Genomic DNA, 27616 nt, shown 5'->3' with positions numbered 1-27616 from the left:
TGGAAAACATTGACTGAATACTGTATTACCGTACTGTATTGTACTGTAATACAAAAAAAAGATTTTGAAGCTTAGCAATGCTTTTTCAAAACCATCTGCTCATTTAAAGTGTGCCCTTGCAACCCTGCACTGGAATAAGTGGGTGCAGAAAGTGGATGGATAAGCTTAAGAATATGAAAACTACAATTTCTTTATAATTTTACTTCTTTACCTTTAGGCATTACTTGACTTTCCTGGTCTTGTGTTGAACCTTCCCCAACTTTCTTTTTCAATATATTGTTTGTATTGCACTCAGAATGAGCATCTTTTTTTTTTTTTTTTTTTTTTCCAAAAAATAAGGTTAATTTTTAACATTACCTATATTGATTTTGTAATTTTTTCAAATCATAGTTAGATTTATTTTATTTTTAAAAAGTGTTTTGCATGTGTTATAGGAACAAATTAAGTTAATAAACTAGTCTTTTGTTAAACACCCACATACTTAACTGCAAATTTCCATCTTTTTTCAAGCTCTTGGGGAATCTTTCAGACATCTCTTACCTCTTTCTCTCGGTTTAAATGTTCCCAGGAGGCTGTCAGATGTTCTGAGGGCCGATAAAATGCAAATATCTCTCCAGAATGAGCTCCACCCCTCCCCCATCTTGTAATCGAGCTCCTTTGATCATGCCTTCCTCCATTGGGGGTCATTATGGAGGACAACACAGATGAAATTTACAATCTAACACCACTAGATAGCACTGTTAGCTCAAGCTGATTAACATTGCTGCAGTACTCCATTCAAAATACACACAAGAGCATGCAGGAGGCCTTGTGGCTTTACACGAAGGATTTCTACGATTTAGTACTAGTAGACATAAAATGCTTTTTATTATTATGGATATAGAGGCAAAAAGTTTGAGCGGACATTCTATGGCATTGAGTTATCACTGTTTTTTGATGTTTTTTTTTTCAGATGCACACCATCAGAGGCAACAGGCAAAGGTTACATATCATGCAAACTAGATAAATAACTCTTTATGTGTACCTTTGCTATAAAGTTAATCATCCACTGGCAATAATGTAGTGCTCTTAGTTTAAAAAAAGGAACGAGGAAAAAATATACATACAGTATGTAAACAGTCAAAGAAATTGCACTTTCTTGGCTTATTATAAAAAGCCACACTACTGAAAGAGAGCAGGAATTTAACACTGGAAAAACTAATTCACTGTCACTGATTGTCTGACCAAAAACAAACGTACTCAGCTAAAAAATAAAGAGACAAAATATGTAACTACAAAAAATCATATACAATCATAGTCACTTGTAAAGAGAAATGTCGGATATATTGGTCAGCTGAATAATTTGTTAAAAATATCTTAGTAAAATGAAAGTGTGATAACTAGCTTTTATGGATAATCCAGATAGTATTGTCATGTATAATACTAGTTTTACACGCTACTGCTGATGGAAGAAAAACAAGTCTCTCTATGTACTGTACATTCACATGAAACTGAAAGCTTACTTCCACTAAGTGGGTTTCCCAGATGCTCTAAAGATGATAACAATCTACGTTTCATTTTTACAGAAAAATAACCTCCAACCCCCAAATATTCACAACAAAAAGAAAAAAATGAACAAAAAAAAAGAACAACAGAAGTTCTTTTATAGTCCTTATCAGAGAAGATATTGCTTTTAAAGACTGTATGAGTTTGCTTAGGTACGCACACAAGACAACATGGCACTTCTACAGAGCATTTGGGGTAAATCAGTTCTAGTTTCCATTCCCTTTCCTCTCTGCTCTCGCCCTCTGAGGACATTCTGATTGTCAATGCTCAGAAGCAAAGAGTGAAACATTCTCAAAGGCAGTCTGAAGTAAACAAAACCACTTTACACACATCCATGTCCCCTCTCTCAGAAGCAATACTGAAAATAGGTAACAATAAACATTTCTGTCATGAATATATTCTGTCCATTTCTATAACAGGCAGCACTCAAGCTGTCCCTTTTTGTTTTGTCGTTTTTTTTCCAAAAATAACCTCTTTCTTAAAACCTAATTAGAAATTCTCTTGCAGCGATGCCAAAATTCCTATTGCTAAGCCCACCCCCTCCCCAGCCTGTTCAGTGGTACATGGCAGACACTGTCTTGTTAAAGTGAAGCAAAACCCCAACACTGTCTCAACAGTTTTTAACTGGCTCACTTCTCTTTATGCCATCTCCCAAAGGTGCAATGTGACTTTGAAAGCTTAACAAGTAAATGAGGGTTCAAATTTGACCTACTTAGGGCCCAGGCTACATTCACGTTCCCCTGGGCTGCTTGTGAGCTCCTTGTCTCTTGGAAACTACGGAGCCAAAATGCTGTGTACCATATATGTCCACTTTCAACCTCCCGTGCAACGTCTGTCTTTCCTGATTTGCTTAAGGTGCCGAAGTAAGAGCAATCAAAGTGTATGTGTGTTTATAGTGTGTCCACTCAGCGTACATACAGTCTTTAGTGTGCTTGTTCATCCAGCACTAGTGCAAATTCATTTCAGCTGGTCTGTTTCTTTCATCCAGGACAGTCTATCTCTGTTTCTCTCATCTCTCGTTGCTCGGACAAAAGATGTGTTGCCATGGTTTCATGCTTGGTGTGATGCCCTTCAAAGCGCAAGGTCAACAAACTCATCTATCAGTGTGCGAGAAGTCTTTCTTTCATTTTCAGCCGATATCATTTTCCAACTCCCCTTGCTTTTTCTCGCATGTTCTCTGGGGCGCTACTACTGCTGATTGCAGTGCTGTGACATCAGTTGTTGTCCATCTGTCCAGTGGTGGGGCTGGTCCCTTTCTTAGAGCGGTTCCGCCTACATAAAAATAGGATAAATCAGCAAAACTGTGCACACGCTTGTGGATCTCCTGTTTCAGTAGCTGATGCTCCCACTTACCTCCGTCTGTGTTAGCTTATGAATGCTGCAGGGTCAAAAGTAAATCATTCAGCCGTTTCCTCCTCTGTTCTCTGCTGCAGGCCTCTCCTTCCCCTTGTTTTATTTCCTCTCCCTCCTCCTCTTGACTGTTCTGGGTTTTGGTGGGCTGGAGTGAACAAGCATGCACAACTAATTGCAAAAGCAGATTTTTTTTTCTTTTTTATCTTTGCATTGTTAAAAGATTTTCTTTTTATGTGGGTGGTGTTAGGGTATTCAGGTTGTTAACTTACATAGGGACTGGCAGTGAGCGAGCTGGAGGTGTCCTGACTTTTGTGGTGGGGGTCACTGCTGATTACCGTCACCTCCACCCCCACGGACTGATCTAAGGGTCAAGTATTCTGTATGTTAGTAAAGAAAGGAGGTGCAGGCAGAACATTATGTCTTTTACAGACACATCTAATTATGTGTTCTTATTTCCCCTTGATTTTTATCTGCAGTCAGTCTGAGAGTCATTGATGGAAAGTGTGTGGTTTCACTGCTAATGGGGAAAGTTGATGCCTGCCGGGTTCTTGGACACCAGCAGTGGATGACAGAAAAGGGGAAACATTTCTGCAGGCTGCATTCTGTGGTTGGAAAACCACTTAGTTTAAGCTGCTGAGTATGATATGGTGAGACAAGCCAAACATGAGCACAGTAGACACACATACATGCACACACTGAGTATAAGACACAACACTGGACACCAAAAAAAAAAAAAAATCTCACGCAGATGTAGAGTAAAAAAAATTAAATGTGTGAAGTTCAACCACATATGCACAAACACCTACAGAAACAAAAACTAACACACACACTTGCTTCATGGACCTGACTTGATGTGGCTGTCGTCCCCATTGGCTCCATCACAGGACAGACTTTGCGAATCGCCTTCCTCTCCTTCCTCTCCCTCCTCCCTGTCCTCGTCTCTCTCCCTCTCTCTTTCTATCCTCATTTGGATCTGTCGGTCTCTCACGAGCTCCCAGTTCCTCACGAGGAACACGTGGTGTTTTACTACAAAGCTCCTGGCCCAGCAAACAAGAAGAGACATCAGTTGCGGGTGCAGTTGCAGTGCATCAAGTTTACTATGAAACGTGAAAATCCATACCTCTCACTGCTGGTCAGAGGCTCCATGTCGAGGTGTGGGAAAAGGCTGGTAATGTCACTGGAGCTCTCCTCCTGTGTGGTAAAAAGGACACATTGAGATGCATGGGAATTTTACAGGGCAAATTATCAAACCTCAATTAGAACAAAACAACTTTAAGCTGCAAAACTCACCACTGTCTGCAGGGAAGATGCAGTCCTCTCTTTCATGCGGCCTGAGTGAATTAGATATACAGTATGATAAGTCACTAAAACAGAAATTAAAAATTACAGTAACACATCTAATGATGGTAACTCACAGTAACGTCGTTTCCTCTTCAGGGGAACAGCAGGCTGCCGGTAAAGCTATAGGCAAATACCATGAGAATTACATCAATTAAATCACTTTGAACAGCTACACTTTTTTTAATGCTTCCAACTCACTGATTTTGTGTTACTGAGCCCAACTGTACCTGGTTGTGCTGCCACAGCCACATTACATCATAGGGCAGCTGAAAATGAATTCTCTTTAGCCTCAAGTACTTTCCTGGAGAAGATAAAGGGAGTTTGAAACAAAGATTGCAGTAATAATTAACCATCAGCAGTGTTATGATATTCTTCTCTACGCACCAACATGTATAGGAGCAGGTAAAAGACTGTACTCATGCTCCCCTGGGGTGTACTCCATACTCTCGCTGCAGTTCTTCTGGGAGTGGGAGGGGGGACTATGGAAGGCAAAATAAATAAACTAATAAAGCCATGGAAAAAACATGTTACAGCAATGTTTTTTTAGAAGTTTCCTTCAACTCACTCTGTAGTTTTGTAATCATCAGAGTAAAGCCCTGCCTTCAGAAACTTCTTCCAGGGAGGACCATCAGCTCTCTCTTCTCTCTGGATGGTTAGAGACTGGAAGGAGGCCTGGTCAACATCTGACTGACATTCAGGGGGGTTGTCACACTCAGTTTTATCCATGTTGAGACTAAAAGGAAAGCACAAAAAGAGAGGTAGAATGATAGAGAGGAAATAGAGAAAGAAAGAGACGGCACTGGTTTAGCACACAGTGCTGAAAACAATGGGTTAATATAAAAGTAGTGAGTGGTTGTATTGAATATTCAAGTCAACCAGCTCTGGTGTTTACCTCTGATGACAAGATGAGTCACCATGTTTTCTCTTCCGTCCTCTCTTCCTCTTTGCCTGCAACTCCAGTTCTGTCACCTGCTGTATCATGTTGCCCCCTCCTCTCTCTGCCACTGTTTCTTCTCTTTTCCCTCCCACTTCTCTCCCATCTCTGTTGTGGCTGCGTGCTGACAAGAGGTCAGCTGATGACATGGACGGAGTTGCAGAAGAGCGATTGGGAGAGGGTGAGGGCAGTGGGTGTTTCCTGGGTCGTCCTGGCCCTCTTTTGTTTTTCACCGCCACATTGTCTGAAGTTGGCACACTTTTCTGTTGCCCACGGCTCCTCGAGTCACCTTGTAAACCTGCAGTCATTGAAGAAAGCAGGAGGGAGATGGTGAGGCAGACAGAGTTGGGGAGGGGGCAGGGGGTGTGAGTGGAGGAGAGGAAATGAGACAGATGTGGATCAGTGATTGAGCCAGCAGGAGGTGTGAGGTGAGGGCAGTCCAGGCTGAGTCATGCGGATGGACCACAGATTAGGTGAGTCACAACATTTCCTCTGACCAGATCACTTCTGGGAAATGCATTAAAAAGTGATTTATGAGATGAATACACACATACAAACACACACAACAAACACAGTGAAGCGTGCATAGCTTTTAACTGAGGATGTACTCATATGCACCCTTCCACACTATTTGTTTTGCACATTCAAAGTGCAACACAAATCTGGGAATGCAGAGCAGACAAAATAAGAAATAAAATGTTTTGTAATATATTTTACTTCAAAACACATTTTGTTCAATACAGAATAAACACATTCAACTTCTTTCAAAAAATTTTCCTTCACAAACTCTCTTTGCCCTGCTTCTGACCTCCTTCCTGTTCCTTCATCCTACCCTCCTGAGGTCATCCATCTTTTTGTTCCATTTTCCACAGCTCCTGACAAGACTGACCACTCTTTCCTTATTGGATTTTTCCAAGTCAAATAGGCCCTGTTGGCCAGCAGTGAGGAATAGGCCAAGCTTTAAATAGCCAATGTAGTGGTTAACTAATGACTGTGTTCACTGAGCAGCCTTGGGCCGCGACAGTGTGCGGTTCAGTGCACACCAGGAAGATTTCAAAGATTTTCTAGCAGATTCCCCTCAAGACGCTGCCTTCCAGCTAGAACAAAATTCTTAAAAATTCTTCCAGGAGTGGCTGCAGAGTAGTTCTGTGTGTCTGCCACCACCCCTGCACAGCAGAGTGAGTCTGAAACTGGCTATAAAAAGAATGGAGTCTGATTTCTTCTTATACACCCTCTAGGCTTTTATGTGTGGCTCAACAACACCTGGGAAAAAGCAGTGCTGTCACTATAATGGGAAGACTATCTGTGGCAAAGTTTCATCTCCACATTGGGCAAATAAAGGAAATCTGTCAAACTGTGCTATTGAAAAAAGGCTCTCAGCATAAACCTATTATCTCAGCTAGCTGTCATAATTTGGTGGCTATTGTCATATTTCAGTGGTGTTAAAGTTTTTTTTTTTTATCTAGATTACTGTCATTATTCGATATATACTCACATTTTCTGCCAAAGAAGCAATCACAGCACACAGCTGTGCATACATAGAGCTCGAACAGCAATGCTTTCAATTGAGATTTTTGTAGCATTCATCAGCAAACAGTTTCTAGCCAGAAAAATATGATCATGCTAAAATAGCTTCCTTCTGAGCGACAGACCTGTCAGTCATCACACATTTACATGCTTACTGATCATATTATTCATGCATCCTCACCTGCCTCCCTCCGCTCTGTCCATGCTGGTTCATCTCTCCTCCACGACCCCTCTCCACTTCCTGGATTCCTACCAAACAATCCACTCCTCAAACCCCGCCCCCCTGTTGCCATGGCAGCAAAAGTGAACAAGTTGGTATGTGACGGAGGTGTGGACGTCTCGTATAGGTGAGACTCATGAGCATCCTCGTCATCTTCATCGTCCTCATCTGATACTGTCAGTCTTCCTGCTAGCTGGTCGCCAGTGAAGCCTCTCCAGCTGGGGTTTGAGTTCCCAAATGCTGGGCTACCAAGGTTTCCAAATTTTGTCAAGCTCTGGCCCAAGCCACCCCAGCCGCCTCCAAATGAAGACAGGTGAGAAGAACCCAGCCCCAGTGAGGTGAGAGATGTATGTTTGTACCTCTCTGCTGAAGATGAGGAGGAGGAGGAAGCAGTGGTAGAGAATGGAATGTTTCCATTCTGACGTAACCAGGGTGATTCTTTAGACAGCATATTCCCTGATCCTCTTGCAGCTTTCCTTCTTCCTTCTCCTTGCCCCAAAATGAACCCTGACCGTCCTTTTGAACCAGCCAACATCTCTGGTTCCTCCTCGTCCTCATGTAACTCCTCTTTATCATCCACATCTCGCTCACAGTGCCTGTGGCGATGTTTATGTTTGTGTTTGTGTTCATTCCTCCCACAGCCACAAGAGAGGCTGGATGTGAACCCAGAGCCTCCTCCTCTGCTTCCTCCCCCTAGATCTCCCTCGACCTCTCCCCCTAAAGCTCCCTCCCTTAGCAACCTACTCCTCCGCCGGTGGAATCTGGCTGGGTTGAGGAAGAAGTGAGCGTGATGAGGTTGATGGGGGGCATACTGGTGAGGGGGTGGAAGTGGGTAAGAAGCAGGGAGGTGGTGGTAGAGTGTTGGGGGCACTGGGTGATAGCTGCTATAAAACCCCACATTTTCAATTGTTTCCTGAAACTTTGATGGACAGCCACACTGCCTGCTCTCTGGCTTCCTGTTGCAGTGGCAGGGGTAATAAGACTGTGGGGTGAAGGAGTGGTTGGCAGAAAAAGATGATGGGTGAGGCGAATAGAAGCCATTTAGATTGATCCTGAATATGTTAGAGCGGAGGGAATGAGAGGAGGAATGGTGTCGCCTTCCTCCAGCAGCACTCCCATCAAACCCCTGACCCAGTCCTACCCTCGCCCAGCTTCTCCGGCCGATGTGGATCTCATTAAACTGAGCAATCAGATCATCTAGCTCTGCCAGAAACTCTGGATCCTGCATGAGCAGCTGCTGGTGCTTCTTCTTATGTTTATTTTTCTGCCTCTTCAAAGCAGTGTGCCCAACGCAAGGATAATAGTCCGTGTGAGTGCACTTGTTGTGTCCCGGACAGGGGCAAGGACACAAGCAGGTGTAGGAAGAGGAACAGTCATAATCCCTTTGCCTATGCCGGTGTCTGTCTCTGTGCCGCTCCCCGATGTTTGAACTACTCAGAGGGTTTGTGTGCCTAGGCATATGAGCGAGGGGGGATGAGACTGGTGAAGGTCGGTCTACAAGAGAAGAAGATAGTCTTTGACCCCCTAGAATCACCCCTGACCCCTGACCCAACCTCAGCATTCCTCGAGCTCCCCTCATCTCCCCTCGCTCTGAGACACTGTTGTTATCTGTCCCAATCCCGCTGTCACTGGGCAGTGTCTCATCGCTGTGTGACTCACTCCTGGGGGAGGGGGTGGCTTCTTTCAAGTGCCCGGGAGAGCCAGGTGTGTGATGGACTGGAGGGGTGGCACAGGAGAGCTTACATGACGACTGGTGGAAAGGGAAGTGATGCCTTCCCTGACATGGACAACTCTTCTTCACAAAGGGGGAGAGGGATGAAGAGGAGGGAGGACGGGGGGATGTGCAGGAGGAGGATGGGGAAGGGAGGGAGAAAGGGTGAGAAAAAAGGAGGGAAGGTGTCGGTTCTGTGAGGCTGCCTTCGCTGTAAGGGCTCTGGGCTCCACTGGAGTGGGTAAGAGATGGGGAAGGAAAGGGATGAGAGGGAGGATGCTGTGGTTGGTTAGATGCGAAGAGAGATGTTTCAGAGGAAGTGGTAAACAGAGATAGTTGAGTGGAGTTTTGAGACCTGGAATTTAGGTAAGCTGTTTGAGATTTAGGCTTGCGTCCTCGTCTCTTGCCCATGTAGATGGTCCCTCTCTTGCTCACATTGATTTGAGGGCCCAGCTTGCTCCCAAATGAGGAAGACAGGGCTGAAAGTGTGTGTACTGTTGTAGCTTCAATCGATTTACACATTCTCAAAGAGGTTTTCCCGTCTGCTGCCTCGCCTCCCTTTCCCTCCTTTCCTACATAACCAGACAGAATAGCTTTATGAAGTCTTCTTTTCTTTCTTTTCTTCATCTCATTAATCAGTCTCCTTATCTTTAGCTGCCGATTCCCCTTTTCAGGAGGAGAAAAATCTTTACTCCTTTCCATGTGATCTGTGCGATTCAGTGCATCTCCACTCTGGTCCTCAAGAAAGTGGCGTTTGGGAGGACGGCCACGCTTCTTGGGGCTGGATTTAGACTGAGCAGCACACTGCAGGACTGGACTTGGCTCTAGCACAGGGGCTGTTTGAACTCGATCGCACCCCAGATGAGGCACCTCAGTTGGGATATCCGTTGGTGAAAGTCGAGGGGGAGGCTCATCTATACTTGAGCTGTGAGATTTTGGTCGACCCCTTTTTCGAATAGTGTTTACAGGGACTCTGGATGCAGAGGGGCTTGAATCGGATGTAAGTTGATCCTGCTTTGGAGTTGGAGGTTTGACTCCAGAAGACAGAGGAGAGGAGCTGCTGAATAAAGAGCTAGACTGTGCTGGGTCTGACTCGTCAGTCTGCTGAATTGGGGCTTTGGCAGGAAGGAGCGTCTTGGTGATTTGGGGGAAACTTTGAAAAGAATTATGTAGAGAATCCGAAGGGGATTCCTGATTTTCCAACCTCTGAGCACGGTGCACCAGCTTGGTCCAGCTGGGCCTTCTGGCTTTGCGTTTCTTGAGCGGTCGGCTGTCCTGCTCAGGGGGCGATGAAGGGGGAGAAATGGGAGCATGGGCAGAAGGCATGGGCAAAGGGGGAGGAGCAGAAGAAATAGAGTGGGTTGGAGGCACAGTTGGATGTCTTGAGATGTCTTGTTCTTTTGATTTACTGGTATCACCTGTTGTTGCTGGTTCCGCTTGTTTTGCTGGCTTGCAACTGTCATTTGTCTTCTCTTTCTCGTCTAATCTGCTAGGATTCACTGCTTTACAGGTTTTATCTAGTTTAACATTACCAGCTGTTTCACTGCATTTTGTATTATTATCTTCAGCTTTCTGTCTGTCTGGACTGAGCTTTTCTTTTCTTTTCTCAGACTGTAGTTCATCCCTCCTTGAATCATCACATCTGTGTTTGTCATCCTTTTCTTTACTATGTCTTGGTTTTCCATCCTTCCCCTTCTCCTTTTTCTTCTTCTTGACTTCTTCATTTCTGCTCTCACTTTTTGTTCTATCAGCATCCAGTCTATCTCGCTTAGATTTTTTATCTCTCCTTTTCTCTTTCTTAGCTTTCTTCTCTTTCTTTTTCTCTGGTAGGGGCTGTAGAGATGGATCCTGGCCTTGCAATTGAGCAGGGGAGAGATCCACAGTGGAGGATGACTGTTGCTTAGGGGTAACTGGGTGATAAGAGGGAGAGTCTGCAGAGCTGGAGGAGCCTGGAAGCCTTGTTGAGGAGTTCATGGAAGAAACAGAGGAGATACTGCTTTGTTTTCCAACTTTGTTTTTCGATGAGCTTGAAGTACCAATGATGTTTGCAGAGCTTCTCCCATTTGATAGTCCCTTCTGTTTGGCTGTCTGAACCAAACCATTATGTTTCTTGGAGCTTTTCCCATCATTCCTGGTTTCCAGTGCGGAAACTGTCTGCATGCACGGGGTGGACGGAGTGGTTGAGGCTGTTGGGTCTGCTGTGGGCGAGCAAGATTTGGGTCCTGCAGGGACAGGCTGGCCATTGACACTTAAAACCTTGTCTTTCTTCACTTTCTCTGATGAGCTATTTGAATTCTCCTCTGCCTTATCGGCCAGCTTGACAGGAACCTGGGGAATGCAAACACGCAAGCTCTGTCACACAAGGCAAAGGCTTTGACATCCATTAGTTTACTGTTGACAACAGTGAGGTACGAGAGGAAAGAGACAGTAACTGAAATGCTTTTGTTATTGTCTGCCCATTAAAAGAGTACGAGAATAAAATGACTCAATCGGGCAGAGAAATGAGGGCATACTGAGAAGAAGAAGAGAGTGAGGTGATGGAAACAGGAATGGGGATGACACAGAAAGGAGAAATACAAAGGCAGAGAAACACAGAAAAAGGAGTGGGACAGGGACATAGGAGGGAGTGAAAGATAAATGAGAGCAGGTAGAGAAAATAGGGGATTTAAAAATAGAATAGAGGGACAGATATAGAGAGCCAAGCAGAGAGTGAAAGAGAGTGGGAAAGTGTTGCTATTGGTAGTTATAAATTGTCACTAATACCAATGAGAAGGCTTGGCTTTCTATACTTGTTCTATAATTTTGCGATGTTGCTGCTTGAGTGGCATTTTAGCAGCTAAAGCTATAAGCTTCCCCTTGGGTGATTAGCATAAGGACTGATGGACCAATGTTTGTAATAACTCCAAGTGGTTGCTGTGCTGTTGTCCTATTTATAGGTCTGTTAATTCTAATGTGCTGCTTAGGTTTCAGTATTGAGACAATAGCTCATTTTACAAGACAGCGTAAAGCTGGGTGACTTTGCATCATTTAGGCTCATCTATAAGCCTGGGGGTAAACTGTAAAAAAAAAAAAAAAAAAAAAAAAATCAGAGCAACAGCACATGTGCCATTAATAATTGATAAAGACTTTCAGTAAATGCACTTCATGATGCTTTTTCTTTCCTTTTCTCTATTTCAACCTAACGTAGGGGCAGATTGACTGCTTGCAGGTGACAGAAATGAAGCTTTATGTGTGTGAGGTGAATAACCCTCATCCTTCACCTACCTGTTTGACTGTCTTGGTCCCTTGGCTGGTTACGGCAGGGACCGAGGCCGGGGTGGAATCTGTAGTAAATGTTGATGATAACGACAGACTCTGTGCTGACGAGGATGATAATGATGATGTAAGTGGTGGGGAAGCAGCAGATGCAGTTTTTTTGGATGTGGTCTGGACAGCATCCAAGTCTGAGCGTTGCTCTCTGTTTGCTTCGTCTGTGGTAGAGCTGCTTTTACTCTGCTGGCCTTCTCCATCCGCCCTCAGCAGTCCCCCCCTGCCTTGTCTCTGATAGGTCCTGATGGTGGGCTTGCAAACGTAGCTCTCCAAAATCTTGGGCGGTTTTTTGGTGCGCTTGGCTTCAAGTCCAATCCGGACTCGTACATTTCCCTCAGGGCAGCTCGCCTCTCTGCCAGAGATCGGAAGCTCTTGCTGCCCTATGCTTCCACAACGCCCCTCGATGAGCAGCTCCAAAACTGTCCCCTTGTCTCCTTCCCTCTTTTTTCCTGCTCCTCTTTTCTCCTCCTCTTTTTTCCCCACACTGCCATTCTCCACCTCCCCTCTCCTCTTCTTCTCTGGCACTTGGTCCGGCTCAGAGTTTTCAGGTGCAGAAGCTGGGTCCAGTGTGGAGGTGGTGGTTGGAGGGGTTCCCCCCTTCACTCTCTGTTCCATCAGAGAAGTCAGGGGGGAGAAGCAGGGTGTTGTTGGGGTCCCAGTATAACACTTTTAAATCAGCTTTGTCGGGCTGGTGGGGTGAAAGGTGGAGAGCAGAATGCAGGAGTAGATCAGAGGGTTACAAAAATAGATCCTTTAACGGTCCAAGTATGGTTGGGTGCTTTCATACAGAAAGGGAAGGTCTCTCTCTTGTCCTGTAGGCGTTAGCCGAGTAAATCTGAAGCAGAAAGAGAGGCAAAGAGACGACAAAAACACAGAGAGGCTGTGATTAGTCATTTCAGTGAGCTCAGATGCTGAATCGCAACAGTACAGGAATTGAAGGGAAAGTCCCCTTGCTGCAGGCAGCTGTAGAGAGGTGCTAAAGTCTGTGTCCACAGAGATGATCTCATCATACAGAAAACCCAGGAGTCCAATCAAAGTCGTAGATTCCCAGAATGTCTGCACTAACTGGAAGACTTACTCACATTCTCCAAAAACGGCTTTGGCAAGTTTTCTTAAAAATCAGCAAATAATGATACCTCTGAAAGCCAGCCAACTCTCCTTAAACCTGTCCACTTATACTGATGTTCTAATCCTTAGTGTACCTCTCTCCAAATCAATATATCAGTCAATCAGCTCCTGACTAATTCAAACACTTGATCCAGTCTCCTCCCCTCCTCTCCCCAGTGTCTTTGCGCCTTCTGTTCTCAGCTACTCCCACAAGCACTTCTCCTCCCACCCTTCCCACTGCTGTACTTTCTTTTCTCTCTGAAACTCCCTTTTTCATGTTTGGCTGTAAGCTTTTTTATGCATTCTCTATTAGTCCCATCCTCTCTCTTCCCCTCTCTACAGACCACACAGTAAAATAGTCAACTCACACACTGTGTAGATGTTAATAAGAACCATATTTCCTCCTCCGAGTTGTTCTTTTCCTCCTCACCAGCCTAAATCCCTCCATTCACAGTGCAACCATTCCCCTCCTCCCCTTTCAGTAGTGGTAACACAAATCCGTAGGAAAGGGTAAAACTTATTTTTGGAAAGGAGTGCAAATTCCTCCTCCTCCCATTGCTTCCTTCAAGTCAAGTAAGCTTTTCATTGACCCCATTGTAAATGGATTTTTAATGTAACATTACAGAAGAGAAACACACCCTAAAATAACATTCTTCTCACTAGAGAAACTTTCACTCTCACTCAAACTGTGCCCAGACGATTTAGTATTGCAGCATCTTCTGTTATGCTTCCTTTATTATTTTCTATCTTTCATTAAGGGACATACTCACTCATTTTCTAATAAAACACACCCTGCCTTTCTTATAAGAGCCTCTTGTGAAAAGCTCATCTGTCTCTCAACATGCCAAACTGCCCCCTTAAACTTACAAGCGCATCTCAGATAATGTTTTCATTTAAGAGCTCAGTGGGCTATCTCTGCTACCTCTTGGTCCCTCCACACCCAAACCCTTTTCCTTGAATCACACAGAGCACGAATCAACATCTGTTCCCGTAACTGCTCTTATGTAACAGTATTGGAAAACATTTTCAAGGGCAATCCTACTTATAATAAAATAAAAATGAGCAAGGAGGTGGACAGTGGTCATCTTAAATAACTGCAGCCACTTTTCTCTGGAAGCCTGGCATGAATAAGGGAGACAACCAAGTCTGCATGTCCACAACCAAAGGAGCAGATTTCAAACTGAAAAGGGCAAGCCCATTCAGCATCAGTCAACGAGTATACTAATAGCTTTTAGTAGAGCTTTACCTCTCATACATAACTCAAAATTATTCTAACATTAGGGCAGAAGCTATTTCCAGTGACAAGATGATGGGTGGACTTGACACTGTAGTCACGGCGGTTCCTCTGGAGCGCTGAGGCCACGATTAAATCATGATAATGGCCCACAATATTTCCAGCCCATCATCACATCCCGTGACGGCGTTATCATCGATAACTACAACACTACTGTCATCTGCCTGACAACAGCATGAGCACAGTTGGAAATTGGGCCCCAGTGATGGCATCTCCGAAGCCTCGCAGTCTGAGCTGCCACACACACACTCCACCTTTTCAGGGAACTTTCTCACGTGAGTCTCTACTCACATACACTTCCCTCCAGTTAGTGTATTATAAGTGTATAGCTCGAACATTTTGTACCCAGGTCGCAGCTGCGTAGTTTTAAATGATGTTGCTACTGTAGATACAGTATAGACACTGGGGGTGTTACCGCACTGGAACGACCTATCACTGGTTAACTGAAGACGTCAACAGGAGCTTCCTTCACCATAATGACTTTGCGCACCACCTGAAAAGCACCATCTGTCTGATGCTGTCGCACTTACAAATGAAACACTTACGCACGTGTTGTTGTCGTCACTCATAATCTCCGCTATAAAAATTATAAGCGTCCTAAAACATGCACAGCTGCGACCTAAAACTCAACATGGAAGTAGAAGGCTACGTAGTATCAAAATGTGCCTTCAGTTGGTGGTGTTTGTGATGTGGATTAATCCCGAGCCACCTTTTTTTCTCTTCTATCTGTCCTCTGCCAGTCCCCTTGCTGGTGTCAGCAACATTGAAAAAAGAAATATCACCATGCAAGAACAGAGGGGAAACATGGTCAGCAACAAGGCGTAAAATTAGCGCAAAGCGGATGCACAAAATTCTCTTTAACCTGCCGTGCTTTGGGCTCGCTCATGATGACAGGCCTGCACACACTGATACAGACTGCCATGACCATCTGTAATAAGGCTACGTAGGCTACTTACCCGAGAGCGCGTCCCAAAGCCAACTGCGTTTCGGCAGGAGGTGAAGGTGTTGCTGTCCTGCTCTTCTCCTTCGCACCAACAGCAATCCGTCGCTTTTGGTGCATTAGATGTTGCTTTGATTACATAACTAAGGCCAGCGGAGGTTAAAACACCCCCCAAAACCGAGTTTCAGTCCCAACAGAGCGCAGAGCCTACTGTGCAACAACATTAGCGCGGGTGTTTTCATAATCATACAGTCGACAGATCTACGTCGGCGCGTCTCCGCAGCTAGGTGGCGGACTGGTTACACTCACTGGATCTTATTTTGCCCACTTCTATCGGGGAAAGTTACATCGCTCCCGCCAGTTCTAATGGCTTGTCTCGCTCTCTTATGCATTCAAGCTGTCAGGAGGACGGAGCGAAAGCTGCAATTTTGCGTATGTGTGTCTGTGTGTGCGCGCAGGGGTACAGGCTGACGGTGCAGAGGGGCTGGTTGGTGGATGTGCGGGAATGTAATTGCGTGGCCATTTTCATGTGGCCAGAGGAGGAGATAAAACGGCGAATACAGCACAGGATCTCACTGCGGTTCATAATAGGCGATCGGGGAGGGCTGTTTAGGTGCTTAATAAAATGGCGACGACTTGGCTGAAGTAGGCTGCTGGTAGGGTTTGGGGAGCAGCTCAGAAGTTGCAGTGCGTCATGTGAGATGAGATTCAGCACACACTGGAGGGGGAGGCAGATGGGCCATAAACACTTTTTTGAAAAGTTAACACGAGAGCTGTTTAGCATTCATCAGTTAAACATAACACCCCAATCTAGTGTTTGTCCCAGACTCACATGGACGAGACAAAACATTTTATGCTTAATCTTAAACATAAAGCAGTTGGTGTTAAAACACCATTATGAACTTGAGATATAGGACTACCAATGTTTTGTAATATTAAAGTTATTATTACAGTTTTGAGGTAGTAACCGTAATGTAATTTGTAGGTCCATACAATATAATAAAATGGCTAATTGTGAGCCATTCACATACAGGAACAATTTTGGAGCCTTGTTGGTTCCCATTGCTGGTCTTTGTAAGCCACGGGGCCAGAATGATTAGTCAAAACGTCATAACTGCCTTCAGTGTTTTTAAGATTTGGTTGAATTCCTTGAGTGAAACCAGCTGCTTAAGTTTAACTTGATTTTTCATTTGATTCCAAGTACAAGATGCAATATATTTAAATGCCCCTTTCCCCAATTTAAGATGGGCTTTATGGGGATATAAAATGAACAATTTGTAACGAAGACAATAACTTTTCCTTAAAAAAATGTTGCTGATAAGTTGGGAGCAGACATAGAATAGCTTGATCAATGAGAATACACCAGCATTTATGTCTATATATAAAAGAGATAAAAGAGAACATCTGAGCTGAGTCTGCAATGAGCAGTGGTGTATAAGGGTTTTAAGGTTTGTGATTGTGCTCCATGATAAACAGTATCCATGCACAGCACAGTAGCACACACATGAATAACATTGCCAAATCCAGGACAGTCGATAAAGTGCAGATAACAGCTCTCTTTGTGGCCATAAATAAGAGACAAAACTTTCTAAAGAAAAGAAAAATACCTTTATTTATTCATTTTTGTTTGAGTTCTGTTTTGCTTTAGTCCAGAATGCTAGCAATGTGAGGAACTTGGATTCCTAAGTATTTGTATTGAGGTATAGACTCAACTGAACCCTTGACCTCTTCACATATCTACTGTATTTTTGCTGATTGCATGCAAGCAGGTCATTCTGAGAGACATTTAGCCTCTTTTTGTATGCTTTTTAAATTATTGGTTACTTGCCATTCTTGGTATATCACAATGTGTTACATTTTATTAAAGCAAACAGTGATTATGTATGTATATATATATATATATATATATATATATATATATATATATATATATATATATATATTTATATATAGGACAACACACATTTGTGATCATTTAATTTATATGGTTGACAAGTTTTTCTTTTCTGGTAGGAGATGCACTGGACAACTCTGACACCGATCAGGCTTCATCCAATGACAATGGGACTCTCACTGAAGAGATGGAGCAGCATGTACCAAGCCAAGACTTTGTTTCAGATGGATTACCCACCACCTTAAACACTAAACACTCCTGTTAATGTAATTGAAGATGTGCCAAGCAGACACATCTACACCATGAAGAGGACATATCTGATGATGATGATGATGTCATCACCGATCCAGACTGTGCCCCATTCTGTGATGATTCCTCTGCCTCTGAAAATGAAGACAGCCTAACTTTGGTGAGAACAGCTGCAGAACAGCAGGATGAGGATGCTGATTTAAACAACAGAGTCAAAAGGAAAAGAAATAAACACCCTAGTCCAGCAACATGGAAGCAAAGTGAATCCAAGGAGAAACGACAGAGTAAGGGCTGTTGAAATACGATATTTCTCAGAAGTGTTCCATGAAGGAAAATATTCCATTTTCATTCCACGAAAGGATCAGTGTAATGTTTGTCTTTCATTCAAGCATGGGAATATCAGCAAGGCTGAGTATGATAAACATGTCTCCCAGTAAGATTAAGCGAGGCAAGAGAAATCCCATGGCAAGGATTCTGCAAATAAGGAGAAGTCTGTTTGGACAATGGACTTGCAAGCTGTGCTCTTGTGTCCAAAACCCCAGCCAGCAGCCTGTATTACAAAACAAAACTGCAGGTCCACAAGTTCAATCTTTTAATTTGGGCTTAAAGGAAGGTTACTACTACATTTAGGACAAATGTCAGGACAACCTGGAGGTGAAGCATTTGCACACCTCTGCCACTCTGAAGTCGAGGAGATCATAGTGGGTACAGGTGCCAAATGAGCCAATAGCATGGATAAGAATGTTTCCATGTACTCTGCCAATCCAGGAAGGAAAGTTCCAGGGTCTCCAGTCAATGAAACGTCATGCCAACTGAGCCTCCTCACTTCTTTGGCAATTTGCCACACTTATAGGCATCAGTGAGGAACCCTGTAAAAAAGAAATGAAGGAAGAAGTGATGAGATAAACACTCCGCCTCAGCATCACATTTAGTTTGTTTGCTGGTAATGCTTTATTGTTAACCATGTTGAAGGTTCAAAATGGCTTAAGTCACAAAGGCATGTTAAAAAATTTCCCTAAGTCATTTATTCTTCTCATGTTGAGAGACATTGTTTTAATGTCAGTAGTTATCTATTGTCACAACCATTTGGAAGAAATTGCTAATAAATGTAATATATTCAACATTTTGTTCATATTTTATGTGGGTTTTGTGGAAAAACCTAAAAAATTACATAGGCCATTATTTTAAGAGGGTGTTGCATATAAGTATTCTTCTAGAATAGTTCTCCAGGCTTTTTGATGGACACTCAAAAGCTCATCTTTGGATGGTAGTTATCTTTGGTTCTGTAACAAAATAACACCAAACTGCTTAAATCATGTTGAAGTTCAGGTTCTGGGATGAATTCAGCACTCCAAAAGACCTGTTGCCACTGATTTTCAGTCTTGTTCTTGTGCAGTCTGGCATATGTCAGTCTTTTTCTGATTTTTACCTTCCTTAAGAATGACTTCTTAACAACCACATTTCCATGAAGACAATATCTGATGCTGTGTTGGTGAACAGAGGTACTAGATACATCTCTTGGGTCCTGTGTCAGGTCCTGTGCTGGATTTTTTTTTTTTGCTATTTCTTAATTATGTAATTTTAAGATGCTGTTATACATTTTTGTTGAAACAACTGAAAAAAATGGGAGGGTGGAATATGTGTAACACATTGTAATAAAGTACCTAAAATACTATTTAAAATGGGTTCTTTGCTGACTTATCTTCTATGTTAGACACAACAGAGGTTGAACCCTTCTCTTAGATGTATAAATAATTCATAGGTCAGTGTCTTATCAGTTGTTACCTTTAAAAAAGACAAAATAAAGGAATACAATTCAACCAGGAATGGTCAAGTAAGAGGACTCAACTGAAAATGAATGAAAATGCAGCATGGGAGGAAAAAATACTTTGAAAGACCTTCAGAAAACCAGGATAACTACTTTTATAGACCACTTTGAAGATCAGGCTAAAAGAACATATGGCTTCTTTGAGGCAAAATATAAAAACATTAGTTGTGGCTCCAGACATTTGGACTGTACTGTAATTATTATATGCATTTGTGTGTTTACGTATTCTTAGAACAGTGATTGTTCACTTATTTTAATGAGACTTTTTAAGAAGTTACTAATTCTACTCATCACTTGATGGGGTTTTATTTCTTAGAAAGACAAGTTTATCTTTCTTCTCTTTGTTTGATCTGAATAAAACAAACAAAACACTATTAAAATGCACATTTTTCAAAAGGCAGCGTTTTGTGTTTTGATCATAATTCTAAGTGCTCAAACCTTCTGTTAAGATATCAAAACTATCAGTTGAAAAAGGAATAATATTTCAGATCTGTATTGTCATTACGCAAGCACAATGAAATTTTAAATTATCGGCGTAAACACACTAATAATTAAGTATTAAATAACACATTATTAGTAATAAAGTACCTAAAATACAATTTAAAATTGGTTCTTTGTTAACTTGTCTTCTATGTTAGACATATATTTACATAAAATGAGAAAGAATAATAGCACACATTTAGAAACTTTCGTTTTAAACTATACATTGGGATGTTAGAAAGTTGTGATGTCAAAACATGTAAACTAGGCCTATAAAATGCCAAGTTGCCATATGTAATGCTATATCAACTGAGATTTCATCTGTTGGTTTACAAAATCAAGTCTAACTTAAAGCCTTTAAATGGTCATTTTTGCTTTCACCATCTTGTTCTTTTAAATTTGCATTTTAAGACTCTTAAACTGAAACTTTAAAACTGGAAATCATAGCTAAGAGACTTTAAAATACACAACAGTTGCAAATTAGTGGAAACATGCAAGTAAATTTCTGTAAAAATAAATGGCACACACTACCATGACAATAGAGGCATTATTGGATAAAATGTTATAGCCTACATTGGTTAACCCCTCTACAACTACTACACCTCTGATGGTTGACTGAGCTCATAAATTTGAAAGTATGTATGGTTTTAGTTAGTGATTCAGACCAAAACAACAAAAGTGCCCAAAATCTTGTATAATTTCATTAAAACATTATGTGTTTGTTGCTTTTAGAATCTCCACCCTGAACACATTGCTCTGCACACTCACAATGTTTCCCAAACTGTCGTAAATCTGACATTATTCATTATTATTAGAGGAAAATTTAGCCAAACGCTGTTAAAACTCAATTTTCCACATGTGTCGTCACTATGGTTGTACGATCTAATTGGCTAATGACGACAATAGGTCACTTCCTGTAATGCGTGATGGCGTTGTCCATGACATATCTGGCACGTTGACTTCGACTGGGGATGTGCATGCTAATATCTCTGCGAGCTAAACTAGAGGTTTTATTTGTAGATAAGTAAGTAGACATTTTCACCACGCAATATTTGACGAACTGAGCCGCAGGTGAGCAGCTCTTCCAGCCCACACAGCTCTCTGTTTTGATGTTACAGGGAGCTACAGCTAGCTGTTAGCTAAGTGTTTACGCAAGGTTACAGGACACTGCAGTTCAGGGTTGTGTTATGTTCGCTTTGATCCCAAAATATTTCTGAAATGTGACCGTGATTCACAGTGGCTGTTGTGTTTCAGGTCATGGCCCTTCACAGACTTACCCTCAGGCTACGACCAATAGTAAGATCGATCTTTAATGCGTTCTTAAGCTCAATTTCAGTAATTGCATCACCATAACCTGAACAGTTTGTTCTACGTTATCCCTTTTGAATATTTCTGATATATTTAAAGTGTGAAGTTTTGAATAGGGGAGATTGAATAAATTGACATGAATTGAATAAGTGTTTTACCTTCGAGCTGTTGTGTTGCAGGTAACACATATAAGGCCTCTTCATACCAGTGGATGTGGTCAGCAGCAGGAGGCTGTGGCTGTGCAGCCAGAGCCAGATTCCTCCTCAGTCTTCAGGACACAGGAGAGCGATCCGGTATCAGAAGCTGGCTTATAATGGGATTCAAATCAGGCTCTTGGATTGATGTCATTTGGATTAATTTAGACATGCAATTAAAACAAGGCTAGATTGAAAATGGGAAAACTTCAACATAAACATTCACCAAGTCTCAACTGTTAATTAGCCTTTAACAAAGTGATATAACGACACTGCTATTACTGGACCAGCTTTAAATAATTTTGACAGCAGCTTTAAAACCATTTTCTCCCTAAAGACTATTTATAAAAACTGCAGTCTTTATAAATAAATACATCTGAATGTGTTATCAGTTGCTCTCTGCATTTGTAGTTTTATCAATATTAACTAGTGATTTTTGAGTCAGCTTCGGTTGCATGAAGGCAAACCAACCATGTGGAGGCAAAAGATCCAATATAAAATAAAATGTTTTAAATTTGAAAGACAAAGAAATAATGACCAGTCAATGAAGCATTGCCCCTTTTATTTGATATATTTTGTTTGTATTATTATCTAACTGGATACTGTTTTTATTTTGCACTATTGAAGCACTTAAACTGTGTGTCAAAATGTACCATTCAAATATAAATTTAGGTTATGATCTTTTTTTAAATGTCGATCCATAAGCTCACTTTTGTTTTCAGGCTTGTCAGTCAGAGAAACATGTGGGACAGTTCTACACTCTGCCTTCTGCACATGTCCGCCCTCTGTTCCCACATGGCCTCCCCTGGCGCTATCAGCAACAGGCAAGTCTTTCATTGGATGTCAGGGGAAAAAAAAATATGGAGTCAACAAATCACACTTGTCTAATTAGTTACAGTATATGTTGTAAATTGAAAATAAAAATACCTATTTTGGGTAAACATATTAATTCTCATGTCTGGTTCTAGATAAAGACGTTTAATGAAGCCTGCATCATGGTGAGACAACCAGCTCTGGAGGTCATCTCTTACCTGAAGAAAACTGATTACAGCAAACCTGCTCTTAGATATTTGTTCTGTATCCTTCAAACTACATGTGTACAAAGAAAACTGAACACAGTCTTATTTTCTTTATACAGAATAATCCTGTTGTCTTCCTTATTGAGTGTTTTTCAGATGGGTTGAAGGGGACTGGGAAGACAATGTCTCTTTGTCACACAGTTCATTTCTGCTACACACAGGGATGGCTGGTGCTGCATATTCCTGATGGTGAGATAAACACAATCACACATGCCAGATCTTTGGCTGCTGACCAGATAGAACCACACACAGTGATAATGGTAACCCCTCTACATTTCTTGTGTCTTCTGTTCAGCCCACCTCTGGGTGAAGAATTGTAGGGAGCTGCTGCCATCATCCTTTAAGCCTTCACGCTTTGATCAGCCATTAAAAGCCACAGCCTGGTTACGCAACTTCAGAATCACCAATGAACCCTTCCTCTCAAAGGTAAGAACTTGGAAAAGTTTTACAGGCATTAAAAGGCACTGACTGTGGCTTTTTAACATTTTATGGCACATGTTAATGACACTAATATCACCTGAATCTCACCACATATGCAGAAAAGGAAGAGAAATCCAGTTGGTGATTCTTCTCTTTAGCATGTGACTTGTTACTATTACATGATGTAACATTTTAGTAAACAGCTACCTTACTTGTTATATTTAATTAGGTAAATAACTAAGAAAAAAAGTAATCATTGCAGACCGTCTAGGAAAGAAAATATGCTCAGGACTCCCACATGAAATAGATTGGGCAGTTGTGATGCAGCTCTTTGGATGCACTGTATATCTCAAACCTGTAACTTGTATTATAAACTAACATTTTCATGGTGGCAAATAAAAGCCAGCATCCTAAAAGGACTGTAAAGGCAGAAAAGATACAAAAAAGAAACTTCTAATTGTAACTCTGAGAATAAAAGCAAAGCTTTTGCTTTAAAAATGTGAGTCAAGTTTTTAGTCTTGATTTGAAGTTGACAGCTTTTAGTTCAATTTCACTGACAAGTACTTCTGCAGGAAATGAGGTCTTTAAGTTATTTTCTTGATCCACCTCTATTTCTGCTTCAGGAATCAGGGACTAAACAGTTCAGAGGGAGATATGTCTCCCTTTAAGAAATGTCTCTAAATCAGGAGGTAGTAATGTTGAAATTACCAGGAACCTTTACCGAGGTGGGAGTTTAGTGGAGAGGAACAAAGTTAGCATTATATTTCCACCTTTCTGTCTCAGTCATGTCAGGTTTAATATCCACAGTAGTCTATGAAGTTTGTTAAATTTTTAAGCTGCAACGAATCAGTCTGCTTCAATCAGCTGAGAAGATGCAGGGCCCATTAAACACACAATAAAAACATGGAAATAATATACTTCCTTGTCTATTAGGAACTCTGATCACTGCATCAGTGCTGTCTCCTTAGCAACATCAATCATGCTTTAAAAACAAGCTGAGATTGAGAGCAACAAAACATTGATCTTTGATTGTTTCACAGCAAAAGTTTGTAATGCAGAAATAAAAACATCTACAACCATAATTAAAATGTATTACATGGACAGATTTAGGATAAATACAACTGAAGGGCACTTTTGGTTTAACTCTGATCAGCTCTGCACCACTTCATTTATGACTGCTGGGAGGGGGCGATACATTTTGGTAGGCTTAGTCTAATCTACCTGTTATCTCAGACACCAGTTAAAATGCACAGACCCAGAGCTGCCAGAGGCTGTTTAATGCATCTTTTTTATCAAGATAATCAAAATTATTATTTGATGATATTCATATGATCACCATATGCACTCATAATCATCTGATTGCATGAATTACAGTAAATCTGAGAGGAAATTAGCTTTAAATCTTTAAGTGTAATTCTACACCAGATAACCTCCCTCTGCATGTAATTGTCTTCATGCAGTTGACAGACTTAATGTAAACTTTCAATTACTTTTATCAGGAAAGAAATACTGGGAATTTTAAACAAATCCAAAACAGAAATAGTTAAACAGTCCTGTTTCCTTCCCAGATAAAAATAAAGCACCGCTACGTGTGGACAAAGAGGGAGTCCACAGAGGAAGGATGTCTTTTAGGAGAGCTTGTGGATCAGGTGAGTCATCTCACTGTACATCTGTATTTTATTTATTTAAATTAGAGATGTGGTTTTAATCTCTGTCAGGAGTCTTGAAAGTTTTAACTTTCCCATTCTTGGTAGTGATCAATATCCAGTGAGCTGAGCACAATGATGGATCAGCACAATATTGTTGCACCACACACGGACTAATGAGGACAAACAGGAGCAGTGGATTCATATGTAGCCTGTGAATTTCTCTCCTGCCAGTCTTTATCCTCTTCAGTGGTTTTAGTGGGCATGTTTTGTTTTGACTTGCCAGTAAAAGTGTTTTTTATATGTGATTAGAGCAGAAATTGATAAACAGCCATCTGTCTGCCTTGCCTCTCACACACCTCCTGTTTTGTTATCCATAATACAGTTGAACATTCAGAGGCTTAAAATGAAATAAATTGCGCATGAAATTACTCTCTTCTGCTCTGAAACCATCCTACTTACACTTTTTAATTACAATTCAGCTGCTTGCATTATTTCTTCCTTCCACTGGTGTTTGATTTGTCTTCATAATTCACAGTCATCAGGCTTCTGATGGTGTTTTCTTCGCTGCAGGGCATAGCTCGTGTGAAGAGCAGCAGTGATGTAGTGGGGGCGGTGATGAAGGAACTTAGGCTGCAAAGCGGACAACCGGGGGCAAATTTTCGCTTGGCTGTGGCGGTGGATGGTGTCAATGCCCTGTGGGGAAGATCCACCATCAAGAAGGAGGATAGGAGCGCTGTGAGGAAACACATTAACAGTGCTGCTGTGCCTTGAATTCAGTGTTTCATCTTCAGTTGCCACAGATAAAAAGTCTTATGTGACTCATTTTCTCTCTGTCATCAGGTGGATCCAGAAGAACTCACTTTGGTTTATAACCTGAGAAAGCTGATGAAGAATGATTGGGTGAGAAGAATGTGATTGCTGAAAACACCGTTTCTGTAGACTGTTTCAGAAAGTTTTAATAAGTGGCACCTCTCTTGTCTTAGATTGGAGGTGCCATCATCGCCACTCTCTCTCAGACGGGGTCTCTCTACACTTCAAAATCTGCCTACTTGCCTCAAGAGCTGCTTGGAGAGGTCGGAAGGATTTGATTTTATTTCTGTATTTGTTGCGCTCACCTACAGGCTGCTACAGCAGATTAGTCTTTAAATCTCATTTCTAACTTTGGCTCTTTATGGAGCGATTTTGTTGTCCGAAAGCAACTAAACACAGTTTAGCAATATTGCCAGGAATCAAGTTTCCGGCTGTATTTGTAAACAAAAAAAAAAGGTTCTCATGTTCTGTTTAGTACATAAGTGGGATATTTTACACAGTGGAGAAGCATATAAAGGGCGAGCCCCTGTTCTGGTTATTGCTTTCAGGTTTTTCTCTTTTAGTATCACTTTGCCAGCAGACTGAGTTATATCATTTTACAATTTCAGTTATACAGTTATATTTGTCTTATGTCTGCGTGTCACAGAATCATTTCACTAATGGACAAATAAATCCATCACTATCAGTGTCTTCTACTCTCTAATACTTGTTCTTGGCTGAAATTAAAAAATAAGACTCCAAGCAGGATCATGTAACACTCTAATCCTGTGCATAATTTTTTATTATAACTTTTACTTCTTTAGATACTCCAGACTGGGTTTGAACTAGCCTTTTTTTCCACTGTGTTGATCCACTTTTAAAACATGCATTATTGATTGCTCCCCTCTGTGAATCTGAATTTTATAAATATTGATGAATTTGTTTGAATATTCTTTCAAGACCTGTAGTGCACTTAATATCATGCCTGTGTATATTTTTTTTGTTTAATTCAATGTAAAGGAGACTGGCCTTGTGGTCTTAACTGGGCATGATATTAAAAGGGATCATGCTAAACGTTGCTCATTCCTGGAGACAATAGCTTTAATGTGCTGTTCTGCAACTTCCTGTCTGGTTCTTCAGGCGGGGTTTGACAGCATGGATCCATTCATTCCATTGTCGGTGCCCAACTATAGCGAGAAGGAGTTTGAGAGCTGTCACCTCTACTATATGGACCGCCGCTGGCTGCAACATCCACAGAGTAAGTGATGATGATGTTGCTGCTTTGTTATGACATCACAATAATGACATGACAAGGATTTCTCACTGTCTTTGTCTGCTTCCATCAGGTCGAACAGAGGAAGGGAAGAAAGAGCTCGTCTTTTTGTGCAACAGGAATCCATCCATGTTTGACAGAATTTCCAGTTCTTTATGAAGTTACATAAATATTTTTAACACAAAATGAAAATGTAAATGTCACTGCACCAGAATTACATATGCATACAAACATCTGTGTCTTATCCTTTATCCTGCTGTAAATTATAACATGATGTTGCTTTGGTAATAAAATGTAAAAGTACAACTGTGCAGTTTTTCTCTGTTAAAACAAATTAAATCTGTAATTATGATTTATAATATTTGGTAACAACCTTAAAAAACTACTCTAGAGCAATACTGAGCTCTGGCTGCTGTTATACATGCAGATAAGCATGTTCTCCCCCAAAAATGTTAGCTGGATGGCACAATATGCTGCTTTGAAACTGGTATACATTCTTTAGCACGTAGCATCCATTGTCTTCTAAATGAATTTAATTTTTTTTTTCATCAGACCACAGGACAGTTTTCTACTTCACCTTCAGTCCATCCTTAATGAGCATGAGACTACAGGAGGGGGTAACATTTCTGCTTTTTTTTTTTTTTTTTTGTATTTGTATGGTAGAGATTTAAACTTGCATTTGTATATGCAATGAACTATGGTCATTGAATGTGGTTTTCAGAAGCATTTCTTAATCCTAACAGATTTCTGTCACAAAGATGTCACCTTCTAATGCACTGGCACCCGAGGACCTGAAGATTCAGACTGTTCAGCTCTGCTTTAAAACAGATTTACTGATTACATTTAAAAAATTCTCAAGATTTTGTCAGCATTAAATTAGAAATACACAGATAGGCAATAAAAATAGTATTTGTTGTCTTTGTACAAATTTCAGTCAGTAAACCTTTACTGGATTTTGCAATCACTGTATTCCTAATTCCTTCCATGTCTTTTCATTCCTTGCATGAAAAGCACTTTCAATTATCTTGTGCATGACATGCTGTACATATTAACTTTTCTTGCCATACTATAGTACACAATAGGGCAATTGCGTTCCTTTCCAAGATTAATAAAATGTGTAATAAAACAATATTAATGTAGTCAATCAAACTGTATTGGAAACCTGTAAAAAC

The 27616-nt window shown here is 41.4% G+C and overlaps 2 protein-coding genes across 8 annotated transcripts; one reads left to right on the top strand and one right to left on the bottom strand.

Moving 5' to 3' along the window:
- Positions 1 to 332: 332 nt before the first annotated feature.
- LOC121642217 (histone-lysine N-methyltransferase ASH1L-like) lies at positions 333 to 15666 on the bottom strand. Of its 6 annotated transcripts, XM_041988812.1 has the most exons (14): positions 15298 to 15662; positions 11896 to 12775; positions 6882 to 10959; positions 5132 to 5471; positions 4805 to 4972; positions 4624 to 4718; positions 4467 to 4540; positions 4314 to 4359; positions 4189 to 4229; positions 4019 to 4089; positions 3742 to 3935; positions 3168 to 3259; positions 2899 to 3043; positions 333 to 2817 (listed from the first exon to the last, which is right to left on the bottom strand). In XM_041988812.1, the coding sequence occupies exons 2-13, from the start codon at positions 12553 to 12555 to the stop codon at positions 2915 to 2917; spliced, it is 5988 nt and encodes a 1995-aa protein (XP_041844746.1). In that variant the 5' UTR covers positions 12556 to 12775; positions 15298 to 15662; the 3' UTR covers positions 333 to 2817; positions 2899 to 2914. The 6 variants fall into 6 exon arrangements, 4 of the variants coding, with proteins under 4 accessions (XP_041844746.1, XP_041844747.1, XP_041844748.1 ...); XR_006010857.1 differs by lacking the exon at positions 333 to 2817 and having other exon boundaries at positions 2902 to 3043; positions 3747 to 3935; positions 15298 to 15663; XR_006010858.1 differs by lacking the exon at positions 333 to 2817 and having other exon boundaries at positions 3022 to 3043; positions 3729 to 3935; positions 15298 to 15663.
- Positions 15667 to 20661: 4995 nt separating this feature from the next.
- Positions 20662 to 26746, top strand: dap3 (death associated protein 3). Of its 2 annotated transcripts, none has more exons than XM_041988820.1 (13): positions 20662 to 20756; positions 20987 to 21028; positions 21220 to 21333; positions 21957 to 22058; positions 22203 to 22311; positions 22410 to 22502; positions 22609 to 22739; positions 24302 to 24382; positions 24953 to 25117; positions 25223 to 25282; positions 25366 to 25455; positions 26312 to 26429; positions 26518 to 26746. In XM_041988820.1, the coding sequence occupies exons 2-13, from the start codon at positions 20990 to 20992 to the stop codon at positions 26601 to 26603; spliced, it is 1188 nt and encodes a 395-aa protein (XP_041844754.1). In that variant the 5' UTR covers positions 20662 to 20756; positions 20987 to 20989; the 3' UTR covers positions 26604 to 26746. The 2 variants fall into 2 exon arrangements, with proteins under 2 accessions (XP_041844754.1, XP_041844753.1); XM_041988819.1 differs by having other exon boundaries at positions 20662 to 20803.
- The last annotated feature ends 870 nt before the right edge of the window (positions 26747 to 27616 follow it).

Source organism: Melanotaenia boesemani, chromosome 6 (assembly GCF_017639745.1).
Source record: "Melanotaenia boesemani isolate fMelBoe1 chromosome 6, fMelBoe1.pri, whole genome shotgun sequence".
Taxonomy (NCBI): Eukaryota; Metazoa; Chordata; class Actinopteri; order Atheriniformes; family Melanotaeniidae; genus Melanotaenia; species Melanotaenia boesemani.
This window is presented reverse-complemented; position numbering and strand designations above follow the sequence as displayed.

What these genes read in the sequence shown, in the direction of transcription:
- dap3 (XM_041988820.1), top strand. Translation starts at nt 20,990, where the DNA reads ATGGCCCTTCACAGACTTACCCTCAGGCTACGACCAATA. An exon ending in CCCTCAGGCTACGACCAATA is followed by an intron (nt 21,029 to 21,219) that starts GTAAGATCGATC and finishes GTTGTGTTGCAG; the next exon opens with GTAACACATATAAGGCCTCT. An exon ending in CTGGCTGCAACATCCACAGA is followed by an intron (nt 26,430 to 26,517) that starts GTAAGTGATGAT and finishes TGCTTCCATCAG; the next exon opens with GTCGAACAGAGGAAGGGAAG.
- LOC121642217 (XM_041988812.1), bottom strand. Translation starts at nt 12,555, where the DNA reads ATGGAACAGAGAGTGAAGGGGGGAACCCCTCCAACCACCACCTCCACA. An exon ending in GGACCAAGACAGTCAAACAG is followed by an intron (nt 10,960 to 11,895) that starts GTAGGTGAAGGA and finishes TGCATTCCCCAG; the next exon opens with GTTCCTGTCAAGCTGGCCGA. An exon ending in ACCTGCTCCTATACATGTTG is followed by an intron (nt 4,541 to 4,623) that starts GTGCGTAGAGAA and finishes TATCTTCTCCAG; the next exon opens with GAAAGTACTTGAGGCTAAAG.